The sequence below is a fragment of the Leptosomus discolor genome, chromosome 16, assembly GCF_034619465.1.
Source record: "Leptosomus discolor isolate bLepDis1 chromosome 16, bLepDis1.hap2, whole genome shotgun sequence".
In the NCBI taxonomy this organism is placed as follows: domain Eukaryota; kingdom Metazoa; phylum Chordata; class Aves; order Leptosomiformes; family Leptosomidae; genus Leptosomus; species Leptosomus discolor.
In genome coordinates this window covers 14,188,435-14,213,036 of record NC_141406.1, presented here as the reverse complement: position 1 = coordinate 14,213,036, position 24,602 = coordinate 14,188,435, and the positions used below count along the sequence as shown (strand labels likewise).

The following is a 24,602-nucleotide window of genomic DNA, read 5'->3' as shown; positions in this document are numbered from 1 at the left end:
TGATAAAGGAAAAGGAGTTTTGTGCTGCTGCTGCTGCTTTTCAGGGTTAAAGCTCTCCCTGTGCATCGGAGGTAGAGATTGTCACCTTTCTTACAGATCCCATTAGACACGTGACCTAGATGTATTTTTCCAAGCTGTGAAGCTGAATCTCTCCCACAGTTTTTTCTTGCCTCTCTCGTTCCTATGGTAACGATGCACTCTCTGTCCTCGCAGCGAAGCGCTGAAGCTGGCAGCAGCTCAGAAGTCCCAGCAGCTTGCAGCTTTGCAAGAGGAGAACGTGAAACTTGCCGAGGAGCTGGGCAGGAGCAGGGACGAAGTCACAAGTCATCAGAAGGTAGAGTGGCTGGAACATTTCCTGATCTGTGGCGACAGTGCTGCGCGTGCTGCTGCCGCTGGTGCCGGGGTGACGTTGCGCTGCATGCTTGTGCCTGGGCGATGAGTTGCTCTGAGAATGCTTTAAAATAAATTTGGAAGCCACCTGCACTGGGAGGTTAGAACTGCCAGCTGACAGGAGGTTACGTAACCCACGAGGGATACTCGAGAGGCTCGGGAACGAGCGTGAATTAAATACGCTTTAGCCAAATGTATTAACAGGCACTTGCTATTTCTGTCGGGAGTAATTTTGTTACACAACTGTGGAGATCTCCATCTACCCAGTACTAAGGAAATCTCGCTATTTAATTCTCCTCCTTATTCCTGCTCTCCCTTCCCACTAAAAACCCCAGTATTTAGGATGTTTTTCAGAATACTATTTAAAACTACTTGGTTGGACTCTGTCTCAGAGAAGTGCTATGCACGTGTATGCTTGCTTAAAGTTCATACTGCCTGTGTGCTTGAACAGTGCTGCAGCCAGGTACTGGGTATGGGAGGACTAGAATTGATATAAGATGCTTTTCTGGTGGTAGTTTATAGGGGAGAAAAAGACTCTCAAATTGTATTTTTTATTGTTTACTATTACTTTTGAACATGTTGTTGGAATCTTAAAGTACAGGCTGAGTTACACAGCTTACTTGCCAAAAGATAAATTAGATTTACAGCCATTAAATATGGTGAGTTTAGTTCTTGTGGAGCAGTTCCAGTGACAGCCACACAACGCAGGAATCTTTGAAAGATCTTGTCCAAAGGCAAGCACATAGAAGACACAGGTTTACATCTTGCCTTTCTGAGATAGCACTTGTGCAGAAGAGGGGTATGCCTGTTCCCAGGCACAGTGGAGCAGATCTTTTCCATCCTGCACCAAAGCCTAATATTTTTAAAGCCACGAGGCTGAGTTTTCCCCAAGGGTCCTGGAGGTGCTGAGGATGGGTGACTACGAATCTGTCCAGCTTCTAAACCCTTTTGGCTGCTGACAGGAGTAACGCACGAGCTGCTTCATCCTAAAGAGCCTTTGGAGATGATTAACAAGAGTCCCAGACATGTGGGCTCAACCACTGACTCATGCCGCATCTGAGTAGCGGTGTGGTAGGAGAACGCTGTCATCCTAAACAGCCAGTGGGAGCTCTGCTCCCCACTCCCACATGTTTTCTTAAATTATTTCAGAATCTTTGAGGCAACCTGTTATTTTCAGAAGGAGTTGTAACTTGAAAAGGATTCGGCAACATTGGTCATATCTTTCTGCCTATCATACGTAGCCAGAGTTGATATCCAGAAAGCCCCCGAGGGGAGGGACCCTCCAGCCCCCAAGGCGCAGGCTGGCAGCGGTCACTGCGATCTCAGTCTGTGGCCTCCGTGGTTTCCAGATGACCTTGTGAAGGAGTCCTGCTGCCTGCATCCTGCCTACTGTGGATCTGTCAGCAGGGATCCTTCTCTCATTGCCAGGATGGAGAGCGGTGATCTGTGAAGCGCAGGGATTAGGCAGTCCCCTTGCAGACCGGACCATCCGCGGTTCACTTGCATCGTGGCCTTTTCTGCCCGTGAGTAGATGGCTCCGAGAGCAAAGGTCTGCTAGAGCTTGGAGAAGGAGTCTGTTTGCCTTCTTCAGCCATTTGTGTTGCCTTATGTCCTTCCTCTTCTGCGAGGAGGATGTCATCTGAACCTTGGGACGTGGGAATGCCGTCTGTTGCATTTTCCAAACGTAGCATTTGGGCTGTGGTGTCTTTAGGTCTGGTGAACTGTGTGGCCTCCTGACAGGCTGGAAGAGGCAGTTGGTGATCCAGGGGGCTCTGTTGTGGCAAAGAGAACAAAGGCAAAATGGTGTCGTTGACAATGCAGGTTTCCTGCCGGGTGTCACATAACTAATGAGCGCAGCTCTTCGCGGTTCCATATCGTTCAGCTCTCATGAAATGTGCAGTCCTGCCCAGAACTGTCATATTTCCTGGTTGCTCCTAAAAAGCATTCCCTGTTCTCCTCTGGAGCCGGTTGAATACTAACCGTCCTTTGCAGTCTGATAAAAACCTGCTGCTGCCCCAAGGAGTCGGGCTGGTTTTATGTTCCCTTTAGATCTTACCCAACCTCAACTTACAGTCCCCTTGTTCTACCTTTGACTCTGGTGAGTTCTCTTAACGAAATGGCAAGAAAACCATCTGGCCTTGAGGATTCTCATGCAGACAGCCTTGTCTCGGGCTAGCACGGTCTCGGGGATCCCCACCACCACTTCTGCTTTGCTCTCGCTTGGGCGAGTGTGCACCGCGTGTAGGCACCAAGCTGCAGCGTGCCTTGGGCTTCCTTGGCTCAGGCTGTCTGTGGGGAGCGGAAGAAATGTTACTCTGACGAATTGCTTGATTAGATTTGAGAGAACAAGTGTCCGTGGTGGCCGTGAGGAGATGTGGCACAGAGCAGGATGGTTCATGCAGTGGATACTGAGAAGCTGGACGGTAGGGAGGAAGGCACAGAATGTAGCAGTGCTTCGGTCTGTGAGTTTCTGTGCATGTGCCTGTTAAAATGCAGTAAGAGAGGTCGCAAGCATATGTGTTAAGTATTTTGAGCAGTCGCTATGGTAACTATATAAATTCTAGCAAGTGTGTTAGTCAATTGGGTTAGTGAATCTGTGGCTGCATGTGGCACATTTTGCAAAATTAATGAATGCTCTTTCATGAATGATTTATCCTGACATCTAAAGGTTAAAGTGTCTTGTACTAAAGATGCTGAGGGGTGCTTTTCTGTATTGATCCATAAATAATTAGCTGTTTGTAATTAGTTAAAGATTCCCAGTCAGATAGATATTGAGCTTGGGGAACTTTTCTGGCTTCAGATTATTTGTTGTGGTATTTTAGGAGGCTCAGACCTGCTCAGGCATTTTAACTTCATTGGAAAAAGTGTAGAAACACCTACTAGCTCAGCTGGTCCATCTTTTATTAAAGGTATGCGAGAGGTCTGCTCCGAGGCTAATGAGAGTGAGTGGATTGCTGGGGAAATGTTGATGAGGGAAGGGGGGTGTCCTTTCTCCCTTTCTACCACGAAGCTGCTCAAGGCTTGCTCCACGACTCGATGCAGCTGCAACAGGGGTTTAGAAGCTGCCCAACTCCCTTCATATCTTGCCCTTCACTCTTGTCTGTTTTAAATCCACTTCTATCTTGGTCTGGATAAAAGTCACTCGTCTCTCTGCAGCCAACAAGGGAACTAAATGGAGGAGAGATGGAGGGTTTATGCTCGTGATCTTGGAGCATTCCACAGATGTTGAAGGATTTTCTGAGTTAAACAGGCACCACAATCTTTTTCCTAAAAGAAACCAATAAAAAGTTGCAGTGTGTTTGGAGGCAGTGAGGAGAGAGCATCATGGAGCCCTGGGGACACGGCCTCTGGGGAGCAGAGGGCGAACAGTGTCGGTATGAGGTGTTTCCAATTGCAAGTGGCAGTCAAGAGCAGAAACACCGGGAAGTCAAGCTGGCCTAGGGGGAAACAAAGCAGTTTGTTTGTGGAACGTGGCCGGGTTAATGCTGCACAGTGTGACTGTGCAGAAATGCTAGTGCTGGTAGAGGAAAAGCAGCCCAAAGGAAGCAGCTGGAAAAGCGATGCACGAGAGATTGCAGCGTGAGTCTGAAGGAGGAGGGGGGCCACATGAAATTGTTGTCAGAGGGGGCTCTGGAGAGGCGGCTGAAGAGCATGCAGCTCGTTGGGGTTTACCAGTGAATTTTCATGTTCTTTTTTTCCTTCCCCTTTTTTTTGTCATCAGTCTGTGCAGATGTAAGGAGTTCCTATAGGCTGCCTCTGTGTAGGAAGCAGACAAAAATTCTCGGAAACGGGGAGTATACTTCATGCTGCTGGTGAAATTGCTGGGTTTGGCTTGCCTGCAGAAAAAATTTGGCCATACCCCCGTGGTACTATGGCTGCTCTGCATCTTACAGTGGTCACCTTCCTTGAGAGAGACAATTTGATTTTCCTTAAGAGTTCTTAATATAAGCCTCTCTACACCCTTCCAGTATCTGTTTTTCATATCAATAAAGTTGCCTGATTAAGCCCCAGCAAAATGATAGCAAGTATAAACCTGGAGGGCTCAACAGCGCCGTAGTACGTGAAAGGAGAAGGTATCTTGTCAGAAAATGTGGAGGAGACGGTTCATCTGTCTAGTCTCGGCAGCTGGCAGACAAGCTTCCTTCTCGTTGCAACTCGCTTTCTGTGCCCGTCTGTACCAAACCCGAATGTCTGCAAAGTGCTGAAAGTGTTTAGTCGATAGGAGACTATTTGCTGTTGTTCCCGGGGCTCTGAGGTTTCCCGTATAAATGTACATCTTGCTGACCTTGGGGATGAACCCTGAAAGCTCCTGAAATCTAAACAGAGATTGCATTCGAGTCAAGGCACAGGCAGTTGCTACTACAAGCAGTTCTGCAGGGCAGTAATTGCTGACTTTGGCTGTTGGGTAAGAAGAAAGGAGGAGATGGTGAAAAATAATTAATTGGCCTGAAAATACTTAATTTCTTATCAGAAGGTCAGTTACCCCAGTGTTTCAGTGGTGGGCCTTACAGTTTTGTTGTCGTACAAATGTGGTTGTTTTCATTTTGCTTTCTCTAAACCTGTGTGTGCCTGTCAGCTCGGATCCCAAGAACCTGCAGCAACAATATTTTCAGCTGAAGGCCTTACTAGTTGTCAGGGCTTAAGGTGGCCCTGCCGAGCTAGAGGTTCAGGATGCAGTAACAGACACCAGACCAACAGCTTTAGGGATCAATAATTTATCTCTAAATAACGGTTCAGTAACAAACACGCATCGGCAGTACAGTTATCCAGGTCAGAACAGCAGCAAATCCAGTAATTCACCAATACTGGGCTAAACTTTATAGCCGGGCATGCAAAGGCTCACGGTTCCCTTGGTGTGCACGGGGCCCAGAAATGCTGTGTGAGGCCTCACACCTCTCTGGTGTGCACAGCCAGTGAAAATACTGTATCAAGCAGTAATTGCCCCTCCCTGGCTAATATTCTTGGTCACTGAACAGTTTGTGTTTGTGTGCGTGTGGTGTCCTGGTAGAAAAATGATCACTTTGAGGGGTTTTAGGCTCTGTAGCGTCTCCCAAGCTTGTTTCATCATGATGATGCTCTAATATATTATACTAAGGAAACAATCCTTGGTATATTAACTGCAGTCTTTTTGTACTTGTGTTTCAGCTGGAAGAGGAGAGATCAGTACTCAACAACCAGTTATTAGAGATGAAAAAGAGGTAAGTTGTTTTTTCTGATGTGTGTTTAACTATACAGTCCTACAGAAAACTTCAGAAAACATAATACCAAAATACAGCTAAGAAAGCGGTTCTTTCCTGTTGTATGATAGTTAAAAGTGCAGAGGTTGTTACACACGTTGGATTGTAGAGGGTATCTTCCACCTTGTTAAAAGTGAGGAGGACGTGTGTTAATGTCAGCAGTGCTATTTACCATTTCCTCTTTAGTTATGCACCTCTTGCATTGTAGTAGTTCTCTTCGTTCTCAGTAACCAGTTGAATGTTCGGTTTTAGTCTGCTCCGGAATATTGGATTGTCGCTCAGTCTGATAAAAATGCTGCACACAGATCTGACCTGTCCCGTTCTTAAGCAATAGTGGAGAAACACAGTGGTGTTAAGGGTTGTAATTTTTTTTTTAAAAAAAAGAGGAAAGCAGCAGATATTCAGCACTGAATGGCTTGTTCTCATAATTTGGGGATATTGAGTTCACTGTGGCGGTAGTTATTGCAGTTCATTCAGCACTGTTTTTTAAATACCAGGAGATTTGTCCTGGGTGATTGGGGCATCCATTTGTAAACTGTGCTGTTCAATAAATGGTCCCAAGTTACCAAATTTACTGTCTTTCTGCAATATGTGCACGGAAAGCTCATTGGCTCAGTGCCACAATGTCTTCAGGAAAATGTGGGCTTTTCAAAAGAAGTTACATAAATCCTTAGAAAAAGCCGCAGCTCTCCAGGACACCGAGTGTGTTCCAGGAAAAACAACCCAACTCCTGTTCGGTTTCCTGAGCTTCTAATGGCCGCAGCAAAGAACAGCGAGTGGCACTTTGGTATTTGCGCACATCCTTAGCTGCTCAGTACTGGACACTGATCCCTTCTTTTATTCCCTAAAAATCCGTTATCCGGGCGGTGGGTCATGCTCTGTTCGTCCCGCTCCTCTGAAGGATGGCAGGCACGCAGGTGTCGCGGAAGCTAAAGCTCCCGCAGCGAGCGTACGGGTGCGATCAGTTGTGAGACAGGAGCGAACAGCTGAACCTCCAGCTTTAACCAGCCTCATGAACTGGATCACTCAGCCTTTAGCTGCGTAGAATAGCAAAGCGTAAGGTATTTTTTTTAAGATGAGGAGAAGGTAAGGGGAGAAATCTTTAGCTGGTGTGAAGCCCCTTTGACATCCACAGTAATTCAGATGTTTACACCAGCTGAGAATCGTCTCAGCATATTTGGTGTGGAGGAAGGGCAGGAAAAGTACGATATTGGTGCCACTGACAGCTTAAAATGCTGTTTATAGCCTGTTATTTAACATGATTTGAAACATGTGTTTTAAATAATGTAACTCCTGGAAGTTCCTTGAGGAAAGGAAGGAGTGAGTGGAGGGACCCGAGATTTGTTCAGTACTTTCCAGCAGTTCTGTTTCGGAGCAGACATTTTAAAAGACAAGCTCTTTAGTGAGTTATGAAAAGGAAGATGTGTGGCTCTGATTTTCCTTCTCCTGTTTTTATTCTGTGCGAGCCGCCTGAAATTGTCTAGATAATTATGAAATCATTAAAGTGAATTTTAACAGTACCTTCAGTCAGTTACACTGAGATGCCCAAGTTTGTGCCTGGCTTAATGACAGTCCTCAACAGTGTTGAATAAACTCCAATAGAAAGAATAAAACAAGTGACAAAACCAGGCCGCCTCACTGAAGCAGACTGCAGCCACTAGGGGTCAAACCATCCCAGCATGTGACATTATTTGCCAACAAAAAAAGTTAGGCTGAATGAAGAACTAATTAAATAAAAAAGTGTGTCTCTAAATTCCCAAATTCCCCTGCAACTGGTGATGAGATGAGTGACGATTTCTTCCTTTTGCCCTAAGAATTTGAGATCCTGAGAAGGAGACATTTTTGTGTTTCCACCAGGTCAAATCTCTAGCCATAGTTTTCTCACCTTCCTTCCACCCACAGGCATTCTCTGCCTCTGTTTTAGCAGCTCCCTCTATGAGATAGCCCAGCTAGGAGTGACAGGAGTTTGGTATTTCTGAATCTAAGGGGGTTCTATGTTACCTCAGCTCATGAGGCTCGTTGTGGGTTGCTAACTGTCTTACTGTCTTTGAGCTTGCGCTATTTATCGATACTCATTTCATTCCTCTCTCTTCCCTTTCCTACCCTTGCTTCCTTTGCTATATCTGTGTGTCTTTAATGGTAAGACTCAAGAAAGTCTATCCACGTTACAATAAATAATTTTTTATTTTTTTTTTAAGTAAAGTTGTTGTACATATTTTGGCTGCCTTTGTCCCTTGGTGTCTTGCTTTTGTTTTGTAAAATAGTCAGCAATATATATATATATATATATATAAAAATATATATTTTAAAAAGTCTGTATTTTTTACCAAAACAAAAAAGCCCCTTGGTGCAAATTTAGTTCTTCCTTACGATATTTTGCATTTCTACTCCATGTTTCTAACGTGGTTCTTGTTATCTTGCATTTTTAAAGCTTGCCCAGTAACACTTTAAGGTATTTGCTTCATTCTTAGAATTTCTTATTTTGGTAGTAAGGGAAGAATCTGGGTGATATTTTTACATTAAAACAAAAACCTCTCTCTCCCATGACTTCCACACACTGCTCAAAACATGGTTTAAAGTGAAATTTTAAAATGGCGTGTGAAACGACAAAGTAATCTTTATTTTTGTTTTTCTGTAGTCCCTGCTGGCAAGCAGATATTTTGGATTTGAGTTGGCCGGTAAAAAAGTTTAAGTTCTCCAGATCAGTTTCCTTTTTTTTTTTTTTTTTTTTCCCTCCTGATAAAATAAATACTTTCCACAAGATTTTTCTTGCAAGTTATCACTATGTAGTTATTTCACGTTCAACATATGCTCCTTACGTTTACTCCCTCTCACGTGACTCACACTACGAGTGATGCTGAAGCTGAAGCATCAGCGGGGTAGGCTCTCAGCTGATGCTGGAAGTGATCTCTGACCCACACTTACATAGAAGTAAGTAGTGACGTACACCTACTGTGCCTGTAGGTTTTCCAGTTTCGGCGTTTTAGAGGCCTCCAACTGGAGCTGTAGAGCGTGGTTCCTGGAGAGACTGCCCTGTGAAAGAACAAAACAACGCTGCAGCGCAGGGACCTTTTTCCCCCTCTTGTTTTCTCTCCTCTTTTCTTCTCTTGTTTCTCTTCCCTTGTGTTACAGTATTCTAGACTCCTACATTGAGTTTGTAAATATATATTTATATGCTCACAGACCGTTGGCCTTTTTCAAGCACCGAACTTGCTCGTGGCAAGTTAACTGTATTTGCACAAAAAGCCTGTGTTTGGTCTTGATCTCTAAGATGAAGGTCTGACCAAAAAGTGGAAACGTTGGCTAAACAACAAGCTCTCGAGCCCGAGATGAGTCACTGGGGTTTCCCTCTGCCCTTCTACAGCTGCGTGTGTAGCAAAGGGAAGCCTGGGTGAAGCCTCAGGTGCAGCAGAGCTTGTGAGCAGCAATTTCCAGAGGTACTTTCCCATTTCCCCTGCCTAAAGTAAAAGCTGGATTTGCAGCTCAGGGGATTGGAGAGGGCAGCTGGGCTCTGTCAGCAGCGCCCCATGCGTTGGTGGCACATTTCTTCCCCACACCACCACCCCACGCTTTTGATCGAATTCAGCAAAGCATTTAAAAACATGGGTTAGGCCAGAGCGTGCCTGTGATCCCGCTGAAGAACACAGAGACTGCCGGCGTGCTTTTAGTGCTTTGCTGGGTCAGGGTTGGCAAGGAGAGCTATTAAAGGCCGTTGCCCCTTTGGTTTTCCTTAACAGGAGTATAACTTGTATTGGAAGGTGCGATCCTGCAGTCTGCAACTTGTGTTTCTGCTTACGTTAATTCTCTCATTGTAAAAAATATACCAAAACCAAAATCAACCTTTTGGCTCTCGTTTGGTAGCTGCATCAGCTTTTCTACACCCCAGATTCTCCACTTGCTGCTTCCATTGCCGAGTATAATCTTAACAATGAAAGAATTGCATTAATTGTGCTCTCATTGTTGAGTTTCCTACTTACCTTGAGTCGGCGAGATTTGTTGTGTTCATGGTCTGGGTATCGTGGCTCTCACTAACTGTAGATACCATGGATACGGAAACTTTTCCATTTGAACTTAACAGCTACCCCTTACCTCTACCGAGCATCGTCCCACGGGGACACGTTCTGCTCTTGTAATCCCTTGGACAGTCCTAAGAGCGGAGCTTTGCTTAGTGACTTAAACGAGATCGTTATGTCACTTGGTCTCTTGGCAGTATTGGCCACTCTGCCCTGTTGGTGTAGCAGGTACGCGTTCAGGTAGCCTAGTTTGTCCTTGGCCCTCTCGGCTGGAAAGAGGAGAAGCAGCTCGCTGCTGCGGCGGCAGTGGGACCATGACCCCCAGAACTGTGGAGAAGAGTGGCTACACCAGCAGAGGCTTGGAGAGGGGACAGCTAGCTGCTGGGCACTGCTTGGTGCTCTGGAAAGCAGGTTTCTTTCCTAGATAAGTGAACGTAGATCTTGGAGTAACAATCTTTTTTCTTTTTTTTTAATCTATTTTTTTAACCAAACAAAAATTTTGTGGCTTGTAAGGAACTTTTGTAGCAACAGTCCTCACATCAGAGGACAATTACTCATCCGTGTGTATTGTGGGACCTATCAGGAAGACTCATTAGCATCACTTTGGGGATGTCATAGCTATGGTGCCTTAAGACCTTCAGGAATTGTAGGCAGAAGTCGCGTCTCTTACTAGATCAACTTCAAAGGTTGGGAAAACTGGTCATAGGTACCCAGAAGGGGTTGGTGCCTGCTCTGGAGGATTTCCTTTTCGCCCTTGTTCCATGAAGTAAAACAAATCCCGCACAGTTCCGTGCTGAAACAGTAGTCGTTAAAGGCCCAGAAACTCTCAAAAGTACGTGCTTCAGGAAATGATGATGTCACTGAAATTAGTGAGGACCAGCTGATATTTCCAGCATCATCAATGCTTTGCATGACCACTTGTATAATGAGCTTTGCATGTCTGTTTTGTTGCTTGTTAATAATTTTCGAGAAGTAACAAAACGCTGGAGTTAGGTTTTATGGAACGTTGTGCAACATGTTTGTTTATCCTGTATCTCCCCAGTCTATTAACTTGCTCCTTTAAATTCAATGGATACGGTGATATGCAGATTCTGGCATGTGCTACCTAGGTAAAGTTTTTGCTTTGTTTCCACAGTTGTAACATCTGAAATGTTTATACATATATAAAATCCTTGTCAAGTACAGAATTGAAATTTGCTTTTTAAGAACCACTTCTTACAGTAGTCTAATACTTGAAATTCAGCTTTTTTAGGCAACTACAATAATCCATTCTTTAGATGATTTCTGGTTGTATTTGGTTTTCTTTTAGAGAATCAACATTAAAAAAAGAAATTGATGAAGAGAGAGCATCTCTACAAAAATCCATCAGTGTTACTAGTGCCTTGATCACACAAAAAGATGAGGAACTGGAAAAACTCAGAAATGAGGTAAACGAGGAACAGTGGGATGATTCTTAATTTCGGATGAAGTTATGGCTAGAAGCATGTGGCTTTGTATGCTTGCTGCTGAAGAGTTGGCTAATTCTTTTTCTTTATTGATTTGGCCTAGCTAAACCTTAGAATTAAATCTTTAGGTATCTGTGCCTACGTAGGTGACTTCTAGCGTATATTTTTGTTCAGCCCTTACTGCTGAGGATGTTGCCTTGGTGCTCTGACTTCACTCTGGACAGCCTAATTATTCTCAAATAATTCTTACAGATCACGGTGCTCCGTGGAGAAAATGCTTCTGCAAAAACCTTGCAGTCGGTGGTTAAATCACTGGAGTCTGACAAATTGAAACTTGAGGAAAAGGTGAAGAACTTGGAGCAAAAACTCAAGGAAAACAACGAACAGCCTTTAACTGTAACTAGCTCCTCAGGTAAGAGAGTCTCTCTGCTGTCTCTGTGCCTTCGGCTTTCATCTTGTAGATTTTTGCAACTGGTAAGCAGGCAGTCAAAAAGAGGTTTGACTAATGGAACCTCCTGAGATGTGACTTTTCTTTGCCAGCGCACACATGAGATTTGACCGAGGCAGATCTGACCAGCTGCAAAATATGAAAGCAGGGCCAGTTAACCCAGTCACAGCGGGGCGGGGGCAGCGGGACTTAATGAAACGTGCATAAACTGTAAAACTTCATCCTGTTCGTGGCGTGGCTTCTCTGCAGGAGCCTCTCTCAGACTGGTTTTGGTTTTACTTGCTGTAGCGGCGAAGGATCACGTAGGCATCGTAACAAAACCACCTCCCTGAGCACCAGACTGGGAACCCCACGTTGTAGACACTGGTGCTTGCCATACGCTGAGCTGCCGAAGCATCGTGCCGCTGCAGTCTCATCTCTGACACAGAGGAGCGTTCCCTTGCACATCTGTGAACTTTAGCTGTCACCTATACCTACGTGGTTTATTTTTTTTTATTTCAATAAGTAACATGCAGTATTGAATACGCTTCTGTAATGCAGCGGTCGAAACAATTCCCCAAAAAAGTCACCCTTCCTGAAGCGTATTCTGAGTGATTAGGAAGCAGTGAGGCTAAGATGGTTTGGAGACCATAGACTGTTATGTTATTTCATTTCTCTTGACTAGGCCATTGTACATTTCATAATTCAGATTACTGGATACTTACACCTTGTTTGCTTTTGTTGTGTTTTTTTCTTTAAAGGTGACATTGCTGCTAATCTGCTGCAAGATGAAATTGCAAAAGAGAAGCAGGTATTTGATCTGAAACACCAGCGTGCTAAAACAGCAGCGTGTCTGTAGGCAGAGTGAAATGTTTTTGCAAAGACAGTTCCTAATCAGATTTTGTACATCAGAACCATAAAGGGCAGATTTATCTTGCTTCCTGCTTCTGAAGGGAAATATTAATGGCAGGAAATATTAAGACTCAAAGTGATGAGTGACACTGGAGAAATAGCTCGGGTTATTGGAACATGAGGAGGCAGGCAGGAAAGCGGGGGTGGCAAGGCTTGACCTGCAGCCTGCTGGTGAGGTACAGCCCAGCAGGGCGCGCTCATAAACCGCTCAAAGGTTCCTTGGGTGTGACCGAGGAGTCGGGTGCGGCCCACCTGAATCTGCGGCGCTTGGCATCTTGGAGAAACGGGCTACCTGAGCTCCCGTGCTGCTGCAGTTGAAAATGTTGATCTTTGCTTCGTAGATGCAGAGCTTTACTCAGAATGAGGGTTGGCAGCAGTGGAGCAAGGAGTTTGCTGAGTTAGCGTGTGCTTGGTAACAGGAAAAACGTGTATCGAGGAGTGTGATGATGAACACGTGAAGCGCTGCTTCCGTGCACGGGAGGCCTGTGACAACAAATGCCTGGGAAAACACAGAATAGAGGCACCTTCTGCTCGTTATAAAAGTCCTTCTTAGAGCACTGATGTCAGTCAGGTTGATTAAAAATTGTCCTCCCTAGTCTGTGCAGAGCTCAGGAGGAGTGTAATTAACGTACACCCATCTTTTTCTGTTTTTTCTGCCTCCTTGAATTCACCTGCTGATGGCAACCCTGCCTTCTGATCAGCACGAGGTTTGTTCCACTTCTCGCCTCCCTTTATCTTATTCCCCGTGTTAATTTCCCAGCACTGCTTGGTCCCATTCAGCAGCCGCAGCACTGGCTTACTGGCCTCTGTGGCTGTCGCTTTGGGAGATGGCGATGGGCGCGCTGTGCTGTCCCACTGCCCCTCCAGGGAGGGTCCCCTGGAGCTGCAGGTGCAGAGGAACAGAGACACTGTTCTGATGGGAATTTTGTGTTCAAAATGTAACATTAGCAAAAGAACTCGATCTGTCAGTGGGGGGTTGAGACCCACCGATCCCCCGGAAGTCTCCGCTGCGTGGAACTGCCCAGCTCCCTGGACATGAGTCCCACTGAGGGTCTCCGGGGTCCTTTGGGAAGCGCCTGCCCTTTGTTCTCTCGGTGTCCATGGGTGCTCTCTGTAGTACAGTGATCCAGTGGGGAGAGCTAATGCTGATCTGCCCGTGTCCGTTTGAGGGTTGTTTGTTGCTCGCTTTCTCTGAAGTGCAGTCCTCACCCTGCTGACTGTCCTTGTTCTGGCCGTCACAGATCGACTTCCTGAATTCAGTGATAGTAGATCTGCAAAGGAGAAACGAGGAGCTGAACTTGAAAATACAAAGAATGTGTGAAGCAGCCCTCAACGGCAACGAAGAGGAGATAAATAACTATGACAGGTACAAACCTTGCCTTGTTTGGGAGCTGCTGGCAGCAGTCAGTTCGGGCAGCTGCACAACGCACCGGCCTGATTCCAGCTGTCGGGAAGGTCAAACGTAGCCTTCTCTTGAATTTAGGGTGATTGGGTCCAGCCTCCCTTTTAGGTTCATTGCTACCGTGTACCTTGGTCCTCTAGTTACCGATCACAGACACTGATGTATCGTCACGTATTTCTGGTAAGACTTGGTTGAGTCTGGCCCTTTCCACATTAAGTTTTTGCTCTCAAGAGGCCAGTGGCTGCATTGAGATGGGGAGACCCAGTCCAGAGAAGCAGGACTAAAACCTCTTTGATACATGGTGATTTCAGGTCTCTTCTCAAGGGAAAAGAGAAACTAGTTTACATGTGTTTCTTTTTTAAATTTTTAATATAAATTTTTAAATAATGTCTGTATTTGTGCAAATATTTACACAGTTTGGTAAATATCATAGTGTAAGAGATTATGGGGGTACTGCCAGGTAGCTGAGGTGTCAGAAGACCTTCAGAAGGGGTTTTGTAATTTATTTTTCTGTTCACCACTGTGGTGTTTTCTCAGTCTCGGTAACTATGAGACAGCTTAAGGGGCGGGGCAGGGAAACAGGCCTTTCTCCTGCGTGAAGGCGAAGTTCCCTGCTTGATGTGCCCTGGTGTTGTCTTCCAGTGAGGAAGAAAGCCTGTCCAAGAAGAAACCTCGTCTCTTCTGTGATATCTGCGGCTGCTTTGACCTTCATGACACTGAAGACTGCCCGACCCAGGCACAGATGCTGGAGGAGCCGCCCCACTCGGCTTACCACGGCAGCAGGAGAGAGGAACGCCCCTACTGCGACACCTGCGAGATGTTCGGGCACTGGACGGCTGACTGCAACGACGACGAGACCTTCTAATGCAGCGCACGGCCGGGAGGACGAGCTGTCTGCACGCCCTAACCGGACCATTTCCACCACCAGCATTTGTGTGCGCTGAACGTGGGGAAAAGGGACAGCGTTTTTCGACACCCCCCCCTCGCTCCCTTTCCCCTTGCCCATCCACTCCACAGTCAATGGATTGATAAATATTTTGCTCCTCCACTAATAAACACCCCATCTCCCTTTAATAGACTTAAGCGAAGCATAAATAAACGATTTAACAAATGACTTTATGCTATTTCGTCCCAGGTTCTTGGTTTGTTCCTACTCTTAACAAGAAATGCCCCTGTGCTGATGTACCTATTGATGGGAAGACGTGTATAGGAACGAGGCACTAGAGTTATATTAAAGCTTATTTAAGTACCTTAAAATTATGCTGTTAATTTTCATATTTGCACTAAACCATTTTAAGGCTGAATTTGTACATTCAGATTTTTAAGGGTTGGTTGGTTTTTTTTTGGACACTGGACTGGGTTGAGAAGTATTTCATCTTTTGTTTTCCTTTACTCATCTGCGTGTGATGTCACGAGCTCGGGTTTGCGGTTTGGCCCACGTGGGAAACACGAAACGGTGAAGCCGGTGAGAAACGGAGCTGCTGGGGGTGGGAACCCGTAGGCTGTCACACCTGGAACGGGCTCCAGGACATCCCCTTTTTTACTGGGTTTTTTTTTGCATTTTTTCAGCTTCTCTATAGCGTGTGCGTGGCGTGTGTGTGTATATATGCATATATATATTAAAGTTATATTTTGGAAAAAAAAAAAAGTGCGTTTTTCGTTCCTATTTCTCCGTTCCGTCGGGGGCCGTGCGTGGGGGCTGCGCTTTCCAGGAACCGAACGAAGGGCGTTGGGGCCGTATTTCTGACGCTTCACGCGACCCCGTTCGGTCCCGGCCCCAAAAAAAAAGGGTGGAAACGGGGAATTCGGTGCCAAAGGGTTCTGGGCCGCCAGGGGGCGCTGGGCCGCCGCCGCTCTGGCTGCGCGCGGCCCCGCCTCGGCCGTCAGGTGACCGCCGGCGTCACGTGAGCGGCGCGGCGGGCGGCGGCGATGGCGGCGCACCTGAGCTCGGGGCGCGTCAACCTGACGGCGCTGCGCGAGGCGGGGCGGCGGGAGCTCCGCGAGTTCCTCGACAAGTGCGCGGGCTCCAAGGTGCGGGGTGCGGGAAGGGGGGGCGGCGGGGCGGGGGGGCGGGGTGGGCGGGGGGGGGTGGCAGCGGGGCCCGGGCCTGACGGCGCTGTCCCTTCCCGCAGGCGATCGTGTGGGACGAGTACCTGACCGGGCCCTTCGGGCTGATCGCGCAGTACTCGCTCCTCAAGGTAAGGGGGGCGGCGGCTGGGGGCGGGGGCGGTCCCTCGGCCGCCGGGCCTTGTCCCCGGAGCTGCCGGCGGTTCGCTAACGCTGTTGCCTCTGCGTAGGAGCATGAGGTGGAAAAGATGTTCACGCTTAAGCCGGGCCGGCTGCCCCAGGCTGACGTCAAGAACATCATCTTCTTTGTCAGGCCCAAGCTGGAGCTGATGGACATCATCACGGACAACGTGCTCAGGTACGGTGGGGGGTCAACTCGCGGTGCTCTTCTCGGAGCTCCTGCCGAAGGAGGGGATAGGTTTGGCCTGAAAGCACCGTGTGGTTTGTCGCGGCCAGGCTTGGAATGGGGAGCTGCATGTGCAACACCCCGGGAAGGAAGCGGGGGGTTCACTTTGGCAGGAGGGTGCAGAGGGTGCATTCCTTGTGAAGAAGATGTGCGTGCCTTCTGAGTAGCCGGAACGAGTTATGCTTTGGTTGACCCTCCTTTGGAGAACTGTGGAAAAACCAAGTCAGCTCACCCTGGTCTCAGAGCTGTGGCTGTGGATGCATGTGGCTGGGTAAAAAATATTCTGAAATACAAAGGAGTGGAAGTTGGTAACAATAACCATGCACGGTGCTCCTGCTCCCTCTGAGTTCAGTGTCCTCGGCCTGCGGTCTATGCCGGTGACCTGCACAGCCGAGTTACCGTTTGCTTGTGACTCTTCCAGGGAAGACAGAGGCCGTTCTCCCCAGAGGGACTTCCACATCCTCTTCGTGCCGCGTCGCAGCCTGCTCTGTGAGCAGTGGCTGAAGGAGCAGGGCGTGCTGGGGTCCTTCATCCACCGAGAGCAGTACAGCCTCGACTTGATCCCCTTCGATGGAGACCTGCTCTCCATGGAGTCCGAGAGCGCGTTCAAGGTAAGCGCTCGTCTCGTCCTCGAGGCAGGACGCTGTGCGTGGGCTGTTGGTGTTGGGCTCAGAGGCTCTCGGAGGGTTTCTCGGTGACCGGCGCAGCAGAGAAAGGCCTTGCAGAGCAAAGGCGGCTTGATCCCGAGCGCTAAACTGCGCCTGTGCGTTTTCTGCTTAAACGCTGGAGGAACAATCGCTGCACTGCGCTGTGCCCCAGTTCCTCCAGCTGTAACTGCTGGTGGTCTTTTCACAAACAGAGCATTCACAAGGCTTAAGATACCCGTTGTTACAAAGAGCCAGCACAGTTTGAGTCAGTCCACGGCCCAAGAGCCACGTACAGTGGTCAATACTGAGCTCTAAGCTCCGCTGAGAATTGACAGCTGTCACGTACCAGCTGCGCGTCCTGTCTTCTCGGAACGCTGCGTCTGGGGACAGCGTTTCTTCAGCCATCTCTGCCCTATTTCCCGTAGCCCAGAGGACACGTCAGGGCTTGCAGCTGCTTGTTGGCAGCTGTGACGAGGTGTTGCGTGCTCAGACTGGCTTCGTTAGAGGGAGAGGCTCTTTGCCGTCACTTTCTGGCTCTCTTACTCCATCAGCCTGGGAGTAGCATGCGGGGTTTGGGAGCATTACAGTGCCTGGTTCGATCGAAGGGTTTGATGTAGTGACAGCACAGGCAGCGTCCACGTTTGCCAACAGCCGTAGTTTTTCCCCAGCCCGTGTGTCTCCTCTGAACTGTTCACATGGACCATGTTCTGCTGCAGAAGCAGCTGTGTCGGGTCAACACCTTCCATCAGGAATCACAGAATCACACAGAATCCTCCTTCTTGTTTAGGAATGTTACCTGGAGAGCGACCAGACAAGTCTGTACCATGCAGCAAAGGGGCTGATGACGCTGCAGGCTCTCTACGGAACCATCCCGCAGATTTTCGGGAAGGGCGAGTGTGCCCGGGTGAGGCAAATGTTGCTGCTGAAAAAATGTATCTTGTTCTTTGGAGCTGCCTTAAGGAGAGTTTGGTTAAATGCGCCTGTGGGGTTTTGAATTCGGCCACGGACCCTTCTCGTCATATTGGAATTTCAGGATCATGGCCATCAGGTCGTTGTCATCTCTGGCCATGGGAACAATCTCTGCTGTTCCTTAAGTCACCCTCTCAGGAGAATTTATCTGATTTCACATGCTTTTTCCTCATAGGTACACTGCCTTCATGTTCTCAGCAGTTCTTCTTTCTGTAGAGTTTTAACACTTGGCCATGCTGTTGGTATCAGAAGGGCTGAATAAAGGGGGAAATGTGTAAACTATGACTCAGGCTGTAGCTTTTTCATCTCCTCCTATAACTCACTTACCCTTTTTTCTTCTCACTGATCAACCTACAGTTTATTTGGTACCTTTTGTAAAGAGGGAGTGGCTTGAGGTGAACCCAGTGCTTCGGCCACATTCACTGCAGAGAGCAGCAGAGGACTTTTTTTTTTTTTTCTGGTCTTGTCCTGCCCCCGTCTGTCAGCCAGTTTGTACCACTTGCCATTCTCTCCCGTTACACAGGACTGTGCCCCATACTTGCATGAGAATGTGCTTGTAGGGCCTAGAAGTCAAACCCATCTGTTGGGGCCTGCACCATAACCAGACCAACGTGATTTATTTTCAGCACGTGGCCAATATGATGATCAGGATGAAGCGTGAATTCCCTGGGAGCCAGAACTCGATATTTCCCATCTTTGATACCCTCTTGTTGCTGGACCGCAACGTTGACCTGCTGACGCCGTTGGCTACGCAGCTGACGTACGAAGGGCTGATAGATGAAATCTACGGAATTCAGAACAGTGAGTAGTGCCGGGTAAGGGGGAGGTCTCCAGCGTGCTGGAGCAGGTCGCCATGTGTCCGCTGGGTTTCTGCTTTGCTGAATGACAGCGATGCAGGAGCAGCTCACCTGAGCTTAGTGCGGAGATGGTTCGGTCCCAAGCTAGAGCCCATCCAGATCAGCTCTGGCTCTCTCCTTGCTCAGGAGGGGGAGCTGAGTGCAGTGCATGGTTATCGAACGGGCTTTTGGATGTTGGCTGGGTGCAGACGCAGCGACACGGAACATGTAGTGTGGCAGGAGGCATGTTAGCGTCTGCCTTCACCCTCCAGCCCAGCTGGCTCACGTGCCACACTGAGGGCATGGGAACAGTTTGTGAGGGGGCTATTCAGAGCGCTCTCCTGCTCTTCAGAGGGTGGTAAGAAAAATTCCAGAGAGGCATTTATGGGTTTTAATCCCTCCTGCTGTACTGAAGGCCGGCTGGAAGGCTGCCTCCAAACCTCTTGGGTAGCAGGGTAGCTAGCACTTGGGTTCTGGTCACGCATGTCTGTACAGGTCTCTGGGTCACTAGGGGAGCACAGGGAGACTCTCCTTCATTAACACATACACACTGAGTCGCCTGGGCCTTTGTATTAGTTGTGCTGTTCAGAGCCGTTTCCAGCCCAGGGGACGCGTTTCCACGGCCTTTTTAATTTTAACTAGGGTTATTCCTCTGCATTTGGTAGCTTATGTGAAACTCCCTCCGGAGAAGTTTGCCCCAAAGAAGCAGGGTGAGGGTGGGAAGGATCTGCCCACAGAACCCAAGAAGCTCCAGCTGAACTCTGCCGAAGAGCTCTATGCTGAAATCCGAGACAAGAACTTCAATGCCGTGGGGTCAGTGCTGAGCAAGAAAGCCAAGATCATCTCGGCAGCCTTTGAGGTGAGGCCTGTATCTGACTGTGCATCCCTTGGCCATTCTTGTCATCAGGTAAGTCACAGTCTGCATTCAGCAGGGCTGTGATTGGCAGCTCGAGCTGTTGCCATGGAGTAATCCCCCAGCCAGAGGAAAAACAGGTAGGTAGACTTCAGAAGCCCCTCCAGTCTGTTCCTCTGCCCTGGGATGCAATCAGCTCCACTTCGACTGTTCTGAGGAGGTGTTGGTCAAACCTCCTCTTAAGAATCCTGTAGTAATGCAGATCCTCTCTTCTCCTCCCACACCTCTGTTCTGGGGCTTTTCCCGTCCTCGCTGTTAAGAGCTTGTCCCAGAGGTGGCGTAAACCACATTTCTCCTGGGTCAGCCCAAAGTTCCCGTAATAGGAATTGCTTTCTTCAGTCTGCAGAATGGTCGGGTGCTGCGTCCCTCTGCAAGAGGCCAAAGGTTAATGTTAACGTACTGATCAATTCCACTTTGTTGCCGCTGTTACCTGAACTGAAAGGTCCTTTTCCCTTTGTGTTCACTAAGGATGCAGAGAAAAGGCTTTAAGAAATGAAACTCCAGAACGCGCATTCATAGAGCATTATGGTGTAAAAAACAACAGGAATGGGAAAAAGACCGTTGTCGTACAGGAGGTTTGACCTGTAAATTCATGCTCACGTGTCACCTTAGACAAAGCTGGAGAGTGCTGTGGGGGGTGTTTGTGGGTTTGTTTGAAAAACATCCTGATTTGATGATTCATAAAGAAACTGAGATCCCACATGTCTGCTTTCAGACTTCATGGTGAATCTCGAGAGAACTTGTTACACTGTTTGGTTGTATTTCCTTAGTTGTTTTCTTTGCCTCTTCACTTCTGCCATATTTAAGACTGAAATACTGTGTGCTCAGCCTCATTTCCTAGTCAATGTCTGTTACTGCAGTATTAGTGCTGAAGGTGCTAAAGATGGATTATTCATACTGATTGTTAAAAAAAGACATTTAAGGAATTGTCAGAGATAATAGGTGATAATGAAACAGCAGCATACTGGCAGCAGAGGACTTCTTAAATTGCCGGCTTCATCGTTATCGCTCTCCTGCCTGCACTTGCCCATTTAAATCTTTCACATATGAGTCAAATTATTATTTTTATTCCAAGTTACAGCAAGCGGCAAGTAGCCCAAATGAAATACAGACCTCTGGACTGCTCTGAGAGCTGAAGTCTGCATTGTGCTTCATCAGATCCTTGCTCAAAACCTGGGACATTGTTACAGCCAGGTACAGTGAACGGCAGGCGTCTGATTGCAAGGGACACAGACCCTGCCCACCCAGTTCCTCAGGACCTTTCACTGCTGCTTTGAGGGGAAACGTCCCCCATCTCTGACCACATTGGCCTAGAGCTCCACGTTTATGGCAGCTAGCAGAGTACTTCATCTTTGCATGAAAAACATCCTTTTGGTGGTGGGGAAACTGAGGAGCAGATAGTGATGGCTGAGGTCAGACAAAAGTGGAGAAAAGTGATTGGCAACACTGGTGTAACAGAAAAAAAAACAGTCTAATGACCCTGTTGTATTACGTTGTGCCTCTTCTAATGACCGCAGTGCTGCTACAGGTAATGCTGTGACTTCAGTGTAAGCATTTAAAGTCTTTTGTCTAAAAGGCTGTGTATCTTTAACAGCATCTGCTGTTGCAGCGGGTACAGTAAAAAGCTGTTTCATGATAAAATGGTCTGGTTGGTGTCACTAATCTGAACAAGATCTAACCCAAGCGACGGATTTCTTTAGGAAAGACACCACGCGAAAACGGTTGGCGAGATTAAGCAGTTTGTCTCCCAGCTGCCACACATGCAGGCAGCAAGAAGTTCTCTGGCAAACCACACCTCCATCGCAGAACTCATCAAAGACATCACCAGTGAGTATTTGTTGAATAGTCTTATCTGACTAACTTAAGTATGGCAAGATGCGGACGACATGATGGACGTCATTGAGCTTGGCAAAAATTGGCTTTGCTCCATCCAGCGCATCTCTGCCGAAATGTTAAATGTAGAAAATAAGCTGTCGGTTGCCATTGCACTGATTTTCATTCTTTTCCCAAAGCATCTGAAGATTTCTTTGATAATTTAACAGTGGAACAAGAGTTCATGTCTGGAATAGACACAGACAAGGTAAGCAGATAATTAATGACTTTTAGTCTTCAAAAAAAAACCCCAACATATTTCTCTGGGTTTTTTTTTCCATTTGGGTTTGTTGAGAGAGGAAGCGGCTGATCTAGATGGTGTCTGTCTGCTTCCAGTGTCAAGGCTGTGAGCTCTCACGTGTGCCTGCTCGCACGTTTGCAGTTTTTCCCACGACGTGCATCGCTGAAGGTGCTCGGAGACGGTGCTGTTCTGTGCACTTTGCCGGGCTCTGCTTCCCTGTTGTTGCAGATGGATACAGCTGGGGTGCTCTGACTCGTACCGGGGCGCTACATGCTGTGAGGGATCAGTGAAAGACTGAAGTCAGAATTTTCTCAGTGCATCAAAATCTAGCCACGGACTGTGGAATCTTTAGATGCTTTAGAAAGACGCTAGGTGGAACCAGTGCTGGATCGCTGTTTGGCAGATGGTCTTGAGCTGCCTGGAGAGCAGCTGCACCCTCTTTCTTGCTGTTTTGGAGATCCTAGGCAAAATGAGATCTTTCCTTCCAGGTCTTCTAGGCAGTTTAACAGGTCTTTAAGTAACAGCTTATGGTTTGTTGTTGTTTTTTTTTAATAGGTTAACAATTACATTGAAGACTGCATAGCTCAAAAACACCCGTTAATCAAGATCTTGCGTCTCGTGTGCTTGCAGTCTGTGTGCAATAGTGGACTGAAGCAGAAGGTTCTGGACCATTACAAAAGAGAGATTCTCCAGGTTGGGCTGTAACTTTTGGACTGATAAATTTCTGAGAAAATCCACATCAAAGCCTGAGCTCTACAGCACTTGCATTCTAGAGAGGTGCATCTTACACATGGGTAGTGTTGATGGCCAGTGTGTACAGACGGAGCACTGGGGCTTGTTTGGGCTGACAGCAGTGACTCAGGGGGTGCTTATCTGTGTTTTACAACATGTAGATACAGAGAGGTTTGTAGAATTGCACTTTTTACTGTTATGATTTAAACACTCTAAATGGGATACACGCTAGAGGGATCTTAACAAAAAAACTTTTTCAAACAAACATCTTTGCTCTTTTTGTTTTTAAACACTCTGGTTATGGATTATTGACTTGGTATTAAAGGTGAACTCTTCAAATTGCAGACTTATGGCTATGAACATATATTGACCTTAAACAACTTAGAAAAGGCTGGACTCCTGAAACCTCAGACGAGTGGTAGGAATAACTACCCGACGATCAGGAAAACCCTGCGCTTATGGATGGATGATGTTAACGAACAGGTAAACAGGTGCCTCAGCAGTGAACGTGACATCTAACGATAACAGTTATGTGCAGCACAAAACCCTTCCTCTCTATTTTACTTATTTTTTTTAATTTCTGTGGTGCTGTTTTGCAGCATGAAGTAGCACTCCCCTGCTGCTCACACTCTGCTTTCTCCTGCAGAACCCCAACGATATCTCCTACGTGTACAGTGGCTACGCTCCGCTGAGCGTACGCCTGGCACAGCTACTGGCTCGGCCAGGGTGGCGCAGCATAGAGGAGGTTTTAAAGATGCTGCCGGGTCCCCATTTTGAGGAGAGGCAGCAGTTACCTACTGGCCTTCAGAAAAAACGTAAGTTTTGCTTTGTTTTTCCCGTTTTCTAAAGAGAGGTGCATCTCAGTTAGGCTGGAATGAGGCAAACTGAAATCAGGGCTGGCAGAGTCCAGGCATCTGTCTCACCTCCCCGTCCCACTGCAGTATTAGATCTACCTAACCCATTTTTGGCAGCTCGCTTTCTGGCCTCTTTAAATCACTCAGTCACGTATTGAGCCTGCTGCTAACGCACAGCACCACGTGTGCTGAAGATAACTACAGAGCTGTACAGGTGTTGACCTTCTTGTCATAAACCCTGACCTCACACTGTGATAGTAATGAGTAACGTTACCTGACAAAGAAGGTCAGCATCACTCGCCTAGAATTGAGCCTGGGCAGGCAGAAGCACATCTGTAACAAGACGCCGGAGCTGGGAGCAGAGGCTGCATTTCTGGACCCCAGCCTGGTATGCTGCCCAGTAGGTTTCTCCTCTTACTTCACCTGCTGTCTTTATTTCAGGTTTAGGTCATTTTGAGTTTGACTGACAGTTGACAGGTAGGAGATGTAAAAATAAAACTAAGACAACCTGTAAATTTCTCTGAATACACAGGTCAACACGGCGAGAACCGAGTCACTCTGGTGTTCTTCCTGGGAGGTGTAACATACGCAGAAATTGCTGCACTGAGGTTTCTGTCCCAAATGGAAGATGGAGGCACTGAGTATGTCATTGCCACTACAAAACTAATCAATGGAACGAGTTGGATCAAATCCTTGATGGAAAAACTGGAGCCTGCCCCTTTCTAGGGTCTGTGGCGAGAGACAGTAAAAGTGAGAAGCCCTGTGACACAGGCATGTTGGCTTCTGGTCTTCTGGCATGGCTGCTCGACCGTCAGAGAAACACGACAGTGAAAGAAGCTCTCCTGAGACCAGCTCACAATGCAGTTACCCCCATCCCGCTCTGTGCTTGGGTTCCTACTGTGTGTGGAACTGCCCAGGAGACAAGCAGTGCCAAAAGGCACCAACAATGAAATAAACAGCGGGAGAAAGAGAGATCCCTGCTCATGGTCTGCGTTGGCAAACAAGTGCTGGGGGAGTGGGGATTTGCCCTGGTCCTTCTATTTGGCAAATTGCTTCTTGTTTTTTTTTCTTTCAGTTTAGTTTTAGTGGGAGATGCGATTACTTCTTTTTACTCTCCTAAGGTGCTGAGGAGGCCAGATGTTTTCTGTTCCTGATTTCATACCAGTATTCCCAGTCTGTCTCTCTCTAGTGCCCGATACATTCCATCAATGCACTGGATCTGTTTCTGTCAGAGATCCG

The 24,602-nt window shown here is 47.4% G+C and overlaps 2 protein-coding genes across 3 annotated transcripts in view; both read left to right on the top strand.

Annotated features, from left to right (window-relative positions):
• CLIP1 (CAP-Gly domain containing linker protein 1) overlaps positions 1-14,705 on the top strand; it is a 58,287-nt gene extending 43,582 nt beyond the window's left edge. For both annotated transcript variants that reach the window (XM_086474098.1, XM_086474097.1), the window contains 7 exons: positions 214-334; positions 5,536-5,588; positions 10,950-11,067; positions 11,338-11,497; positions 12,274-12,323; positions 13,666-13,790; positions 14,469-14,705. In XM_086474098.1, the coding sequence (XP_086330224.1) occupies positions 214-334; positions 5,536-5,588; positions 10,950-11,067; positions 11,338-11,497; positions 12,274-12,323; positions 13,666-13,790; positions 14,469-14,691 (850 nt within the window). In that variant the 3' untranslated portion in view covers positions 14,692-14,705. The remainder of the gene's footprint in view (positions 1-213; positions 335-5,535; positions 5,589-10,949; positions 11,068-11,337; positions 11,498-12,273; positions 12,324-13,665; positions 13,791-14,468) is intronic.
• Positions 14,706-15,755: 1,050 nt separating this feature from the next.
• VPS33A (VPS33A core subunit of CORVET and HOPS complexes) lies at positions 15,756-24,335 on the top strand. The gene is made up of 13 exons (XM_086474087.1): positions 15,756-15,857; positions 15,959-16,024; positions 16,124-16,251; positions 16,721-16,910; positions 17,734-17,850; positions 18,542-18,716; positions 19,417-19,610; positions 21,365-21,491; positions 21,677-21,744; positions 22,333-22,470; positions 22,855-22,992; positions 23,156-23,324; positions 23,896-24,335. Exons 1-13 carry the CDS (start codon positions 15,756-15,758, stop codon positions 24,087-24,089), a joined length of 1,806 nt encoding a protein of 601 aa, XP_086330213.1. The 3' UTR covers positions 24,090-24,335.
• The last annotated feature ends 267 nt before the right edge of the window (positions 24,336-24,602 follow it).